This window comes from Mastomys coucha, unplaced genomic scaffold (genome assembly GCF_008632895.1).
Source record: "Mastomys coucha isolate ucsf_1 unplaced genomic scaffold, UCSF_Mcou_1 pScaffold23, whole genome shotgun sequence".
Taxonomy (NCBI): Eukaryota; Metazoa; Chordata; class Mammalia; order Rodentia; family Muridae; genus Mastomys; species Mastomys coucha.
The window spans coordinates 50,910,082-50,917,885 of record NW_022196906.1 but is presented as its reverse complement, the minus strand read 5'-3'; the positions used below and the strand labels follow the sequence as shown (position 1 = coordinate 50,917,885).

The 7,804-nt window shown below is 39.7% G+C and overlaps 1 protein-coding gene across 3 annotated transcripts in view; it reads left to right on the top strand.

The window, feature by feature from the left end:
- Nucleotides 1-7,804, top strand: part of Hmg20a (high mobility group 20A) — an 80,703-nt gene that overhangs the window by 28,090 nt on the left and 44,809 nt on the right. Inside the window, exon 1 of one of the 3 annotated variants that reach the window (XM_031346246.1) lies at nt 6,671-6,789. The exons of 1 other annotated variant lie outside the window; for it this stretch is intronic. In XM_031346246.1, the coding sequence (XP_031202106.1) occupies nt 6,785-6,789 (5 nt within the window). In that variant the 5' untranslated portion in view covers nt 6,671-6,784. Of the gene's footprint in view, nt 1-6,670; nt 6,790-7,804 lie in introns of those variants that run through there. One more of the 3 variants, XM_031346245.1, reaches the window with a different exon arrangement.

Below are 7,804 nucleotides of genomic sequence, written 5' to 3'. Positions count from 1 at the left end.
GACACAACAGTCAAAGAAAATGCAAAAACAAAAAGCTCCTAACCCAAAACATCCAAAAAATCCAGGTCGCAATGAGTAGACCAAACCTAAGGATAATAGGTATACAACAGAGTGAAGACTCCTAAAGTAATGGGCCAGTAAATATCTTCAAAAAATTATAGAAGAAAACTTCCCTAACCTAAAGAAAGAGATGCCCATGAACATACAGTAAGTCTACAGAACTCCAAATAGACTGGACCAGAAAAGAAATTCCTCCCATACATAATAATCAAAACATCAAATGCACTAAACAAAGAAAGAATTTTAAAAGCAGTAAGGGAAAAAGGTCAAGTAACATATAAAGGCAGACCTATCAGAATTACACCACACTTCTTACCTAAGACTATGAAAGCTAGAAGATCCTGGGCAGATGTCATACAGACCCTAAGAGAACACAAATGCCAGCCCAGGATACTATACCCAGCAAAACTCTGAATTACCATAGATGGAGAAAATAAGATATTCTGTGACAAAAACAAAATTTACACAATATCTTTCTACAAATCCAGCCCTACAAAGGATAATAGATGGAAAACACCAACACAAGGAGCAAAACTACACCCTAGAAGAAGCAAGAAAGTAATCTTTCAACAAATCCACACAAACCTAATTCCACCTCTTAGAACAAAACAACAGGAAGTAACAATTACCTTTTCTTAATATCTTAATATGAAAATTAATATTATCAACATATCCTAATCAATTGAAATCCAAAAATGTGAGGAATTAGAAATTTGACTGTCATCCAATGGTCTTTCTAATTTGGTAATTGGAGAAATAGGTCCAATATTGTACAATCCATATACACTTTCTGCTTATTTGTAGGTGACAGTGTTTTGCTGTGTACCACATAATGGTTTTGAAGTCAGGCTTCTCTATTTTCTCAGCCTCTCTATTAGTCGTATTGTTTATTTCATATTTTTACACTATACTATGATTTTCAGAACAGCTTCCAGATTTCAAAAGTATTTATACAGCCAAAAAAACGTAGACAACTAACTTGGGAGGTGGCTCGTAAGAGAACAACAATGATTGAGACTGAATGCTTTGCTTGACGTTTGTAACTATTGTATCAAGTTTGAAGAAGAGGACTTTATAAGTTACTCTTTCTCTGAGATGAATCCTTTTCCAAATTATCACAGCCAATGAACCAGGTTCTTACCCTCACCCTCCAAGCAGAACCATTGTTCATTGAAACAGTTGGTGAATGACTTTATGGATAGATTATCTTAATACACACACCATATCTTAAGTGAATGTAACCTGTTCTCTGTGGGCTGAGAATAAAGTCACTCAGTCAAGTCAATTAGCTTTGACCATAGCAGGAAGACTGTATCCAAAAATCGTGCCTACAATTCATTACTTGGTGCAGCAGAACTGTCAACTCTCAGCTTAGCTAAGATGGAGGTAAAATCCTTTGGGGATGTGAGGGTCATTGAAGTACAGCCTTATTACAATGAAATCCAGTGTCTAAAAATTTTTCTTATTTTGGGCTTGTACCACAGTAAGAGCCAAGTTTTTAAGCTCTACTAAATACAAAATAAACAAACAAACAAACAAAAAGACTTTATATATTTATGTTCATTTAAAAAATCCTAGTAGTGATGTATTATTTCAAAATATACAGTTAATATGTTTGGAGTTATTTAAAATTTATATTGAGAAAAATGTATGTATTTTCAGTATTGCTGTAGATAAGCATCTACATAAGACTGTTAAATTGATTGTTGTTTTATATCAAACAACTTTTATAATACTCATTTTTATTGTTATAATATTTTATAAATTTTAAAGAATATGACAAAAAAGGGTATTGTACGTATTGAAGAGGGGTCTCTGGGAGGAGTTGGGGTACAATAGAAAAAGAAGAATATGATTTAATTCTATTTACTTAAAATATGTTTTTAAATGTTAACAAAATCAGATAAATTGAAATCATGTAACTTTTCTCATCATAATGCAATAAAACTTAAATCAATAAAAAAAATTTAGATCACAGGAAGACAGTAGATAGACTCTGAATACTGAAATGATTCTAAACAAGGGATGGCATTCATAATTATATTTGTATTTTAATATGGTCACTGAATACTCTGGAAACAGATTGGGGACAGGTCAGACTGATAGGAGGCTGTTAGAGTAATCTGGGCAAGAAAAGGCTTTACATGTGACAATAATGCAAACCCAGAAAAGAAGGTCAGTCGTGGGGGTTAGGGGGAGCTTGGTGAGGGATTGGTCATGATGGAAAGGCGAGGCGGCCTTGAAAGGGGCACTTGGGCTTTTTACTCTGAATAAAAGAACATACTCTCTAGAGAACAAGGGCAATGGAACAGATTTTAACAGAACGAATGTGGATCCCGTTTTTTGTGTGTTCATTGTTGTTTCTATAATACAGCAAAAGACTACAATCCATTGCAGATACAGGCTCAGAATTTAAAAGAGTGGGTTTAGACATCTGCAATCCAAGTTGCTGTGGAACAGGGAGAAGGCACTAGGAAAGGGTCCAGAAAGATCAGCAAAGGCTGAAATAATGCATAAAGATAACAGGGAACAAGGATGTATATAAGAAGTATATAGGAAATGTAAAAGTATACATCCAGTTATGCAAGTAGTAGGAAATGAATTTGAAGAGTCATTTACAACATCAAATGGTGTTGAGAAGTTAGAGTAAAACTCAAGCTGTCGTTGGCCTAGGAAAATGGATCAGTTGGTATAGTACTTGCCTTGCAAGAATAAGGACCTGAGCTTGTTTCCCAGAATCCACGCCATCACAAAAGAAGGTGAGGAGTGGGGCACAGTGGTATAATCCTAGCTCTGGGAGGCAAAGACTGGACTCCTAGAGCTCCCTGAGTAGTCAGCCTAACTTCATTTTCTTGCTGAGTGCCAGGCCAGTAAGTGACCCTGTAAGTGACCCTGTCTGAGAAAGCAATGGGAAGGAGAGAGTGCACTGGGGAGGTGATTCAGTCTCTTAAGTATCATCAGGAAGAAAAACTGGAAAATGGATCCCCAGAACTGCATGAAGCTATGTGAAGGAGCAAGCGTTCACCCATCATCCCATTTGCCTTCAGCAGGATGAGAGGCAGAGACAGAAATCTTGGAAGCTCAGTAGACCAGCTAATTTGGTTTATGCAGTAGTGTTCATCAAGATACCATAACTCAAATGAGGTGGAGGTGAGGACTGACACCCAAGGCTGTCCTCTGATCTCCACATGCGTACACCACACCATACTCATAGACACAAGTTCTCACACGAATGAATATGCATATACATGCCACACAAATACACATCAACACACACATGGGGTGGGGTGCCGGAGAAGTAGTCAGGGATTAAGAGCACTGACTGCTCTTGCAGAGGACCAAGATTTGGTCCCTGACACCCACATGGCAGCTCACAACCATCTATAACAAGGGGATCTGACTCCTGGCCACCATGGGCAATGTAGGCACATGGTGCACATATATACATACAGAAAAAACACTCACATACATAAAATAAAAATAAGTAATTTACTTCTATGTGTGTACTTGTGTCTGTTGTATACATGAGTGTATACAATAGAGACCACATAGGATCACTTATAGCTAGAGTTACAGAATGTTCTAAGCCACATAACACAAGTGTTGGGAACCAAACTTGGTTCCTCTGGAAGAGCAGCAAGTGCACTTAACCACTGAGCCATCATTTCAGCCCCCCAAAATAAATAAGTTAAAAAAAAAAAAAGGTTTACAGCACCTAATGAACCATCCACACCCAGCTTTGTCCTCTGGCCTCCACAGGCCAACACATGCACATACACAAGTGTTCATCAAAAGGGGCACTTCAGAGGGCACCAGTACCTGAGACTTCTCCATAAAGTTAAAAATAGAAACAGCATTACTGTAGGTTTCAGATAGACTAGAAGTGATGCCTAGAGTCATCTTTCCACTAAGTAAGTAAAGGGGCAGTGGTCAGGAAGAAGACAGAAATTAATGGAAGGTTTTCCTACGGGCTTTGTTTAGTTTTTGTGCTCATTTAGAACTAGAGTGTTTACATCTGAAAGAAAAATAATAACTGTAATCCTTGTTACAGACAAGTTACAATGGTAGTAAGAAAACCAAGGTCCTTGAGAAAGCTAGGTCACTCCCGGCATAGTGCCTTCTATAGAAAACAAAGATGCATGGGAAATCACAGCACAAAATGGTAAGACTCCTGATGCTAGAGTTTAAGTGCCAAATTTACACGAATAAAAGAGCTGGTAGCTCAGGGAAGCAAGAAAAGTAAGCTGGCAGAGTCCGCAGCATATCCTCCTGTGTTCAGCTTTCTTTGTTGAATCCGTGTATCATGGAGCCACGTGCACTGTAGGCTTCAGTTCAGTGCTGCTGCTTACATTGCCTGTACATACTTTCCTTGGTTGGTCTGATGTGTAGCCTTTACTATCTTCAGACATGATCTCTAGCAGTATGCTGACTCCTTAGCACCATCAGTTTCATGACACCTTCTCAGAGTACAGCCAAGAACAAATTCTCTTTCTTCTCAGTTCATATGCTGCCATAAAACTTCCCCAGAGTTGTGAGATGAATACATTTTACATTTGGAGTCAGGATTAACTTTGTATAATTCATGTTGCCAATAACCTTGAATTAATTTTGTTTCAATTATTGTTCCAGTCTACAAAATAAAAACCAGAACATTGGGCCTGGGGATGTAGTTCAGTTAGTAAGGTGCTTCCTAGCATCCACACAGCCTGGGTTTACCTCCAGCACAGTGTAAACTGAACATGGCAGTGGCATGTACCTGTTACCCCAGCATTGAGGATGTGGAAGCAGGAGAATAGCAAGATCAAAGTCATCCTTGCTGCCGGGCAGTGGTGGCGCACGCCTTTAATCCCAGCACTTGGGAGCCAGAGGCAGGCGGATTTCTGAGTTCGAGGCCAGCCTGATCTACAGAGTAAGTTCCAGGACAGCCAGGGCTACACAGAGAAACCCTGTCTCGTAAAACAAAACAAAAAAAACACAAAACAAAGTCATCCTTGGCTGTATAGTGAGTTTTGGCCAGTTTGTGTTACGTGATACTCTGCTTTAAAATCAAACATTAAAAACTCGGGGCTGGTGAGATGGCTCAGTGGGTAAGAGCACCGACTGCTCTTCTGAAGGTCGTGAGTTCAAATCCCAGCAACCACATGGTGGCTCATAACCACCCATAATGAGATCTGACACCGTCTTCTGTGTACTCATTTAAAATAATAAATAAATCTTTAAAAAAAATAAATAAAAATAAATAAATAAAAGCCACAGTATCACTTGTCCATAATTAACTTCATATGAAATAACTGGACCTTTTAAAATTAGACACGAAGATCATTTAAAAAAAAGAAAAAAAAACATTAAAAACTCATTCTTTCTTTGTCTTTATATTTATCTCCTAAACTTTAATTTTGTAAAGACCTTTAAATTCCTTAAAATAAACAATTCTACTAAGTTTTCAGATGTCTCTTTGAGGTCAAGTAAATGCTTTTGTCATTTGGAGGCAAAATTCCTTATGTTCATTCCTTTAGGCATAATCACTTTCCCAGTTATTCATCTTCATTCAAAATGTCAAGGTCAGCCAGCCAAGGAATGTACAGAGAGGGATCCATGGCTCCAGATACATAAGTAGCAGAGGATGGCCTTATCTGACATCAGTGGGAGGGGAGGCCCTTGGTCCTGTGGAGGTTTGATGCCCCAGTGTAGGGGGATGCTGGAGGGGTGGGGTGGGAGAGGGTGGGTAGCTGGGAGAAGCACTCTCGTGCAGACAAAGGGGAAGGAGGAAAGGGAGGTTTGGGGATGGGGGGGCTTGTGGAAAGGTAACAGGGAAGTAGGATATCATTTGAAATGTAAACGAATGGCATGATTAATAAAAATAAAAATAAAAAAAATAAAGGAAAAAAAAACCAAGAATGTCTAGGCCAAAAACTTGCCACCAACTTATCAACTTATCTTTTGTGTAAGAAATGCCATTCTCAGCTTCATGGCCTAAGCCACGCCTTGGGACTCATCATCTAGTGTGCTCACCAGTGGGGTACTCTCCTGTTCTTAAGAACACACAGTTGTAGTATAGCCAGCCACAGATACTGACACACATTATAAATTTCTATTTTGAATAAAATTTCTACAAGCTGATTATCTACTCAGATTGAAACAAAACTTTAAAATACTAAAGTTCAGTGAGGCGCACAGAGAAAGGTGAATAAACAAAAACAGGAGGGCTGGTGAGATGGTTCAGGGGGTAAGAGCACTGACTGCTCTTCCAAAGGTCCTGAGTTCGGATCCCAGCAACCACATGGTTTCTCACCACGAGATGAGATCTGACATCCTCTTCTGGTGCACCAGAGAGAGCGGGGCCAGAGCAAGCACAGGCCCTGTTCCCACAGGTCAATTCCCAGCAGCCACATGATGGCTCACGGCCATCTGTACAGCTACAGTGTACTCATATACATAAAAGTAAATAAATAACTCTTTAAAAAACAAACAAACTGGAATACTAAAGCCTAGAATGTTTCCAGCTGGAAGGAACCTGAGCACTGGGCAGCTAAGTCTCTGGACATGGAAAAGTTCTATTTAGAACAGGGAACGCGGGAGACCTGTCTACCTACTCCCTCCCCCAACAGAATGAGAACCCAGGGACTGAAGCCTCTTAGGGATGGGTTTGGAAGTCATTCCAAAAGAACAGCACTGTGACTGCAGGAGCTACTCAGAAGCTGGATAAACAGTGAATAGACTCAGGATGAAGTGAGCCTTGGGGGTTGAGGTGGCTCCTGGCCTTTGTGAATCTTAGTCCTAAACTGCTCATCTAAATCAGTGTTTCTCTGATGTCTTCTAACTTTTTTTGGTACAAAAATGTACAAACTAACTGTATAAGGTCAATGAGTTTGTTCACAAATAAAAAGATAAGTAGATACACACCTCTAAATATTTAAGCTCCCTGGGGCACCCTTCCAGTCAGTAGCCTTTCTCTCCCTATATGTGAAACAACTGCTATTCAGGTTTCTGTCACCATAGAGTTAATTGCTCTTGAAAATCATGTACATAAATATTTACTATCCTGACTCCTTTGGATTTTTGCATTGTTTGGCTCAAACTAACCAGGAATTTGCTGTGTAGCTCAGACTATCTTCAAACTCAGTTCTCCTGCCTCAGTTTCCCAAGTGCTGGCTGGTTTTCTTTTGTTCATTGTTAAGTCTTTGAGATTCATCTATGTTGCATGTGGTAGTTTCATATTTATAATAGTCTTGTTTTCGTTGTGAGAATATAATGTATCTGTTTGGTTGACACCCCTGGGAGGCCCACTCTGTTCTGAAGGGAAACAGAGGAGTGGAACAAGGGGAGAGAGGAGCTGGGGGAGGAGAGGGGAGGAGGGACTTGGAGGAGAAGAGGGAGCAGTAACTGTGGTTGAGAGAAGAGTAAATAGAAAAAGATATAATTGATCCCTGATATTGTTGTTATTTGAGGTCATTATTAATAAAGTTGCCATAAGTATTCTCGTTGTTTTGTGTTTTCATACAAGCTCACTCTTGAGTAGCCCTGGCTGGCTTGGAACTTACTATGTAGATCAGGCTAGTTTCAAATTTGTAGATATCAGCCTTCCTCTGCCTCCTGAGTTTTGGGGTGTAAGGATAAGTGTCACCGTATCTGGCACTCTCATACATTTTGCAGGGGTTAGGCATATACATTCTTCTCTCCCTCCCTCCCTCCCTCTTTCCCTCCCTCCCTCCCTCCCTCCCTCCTTCCCTCTCTCTCTCTCTTT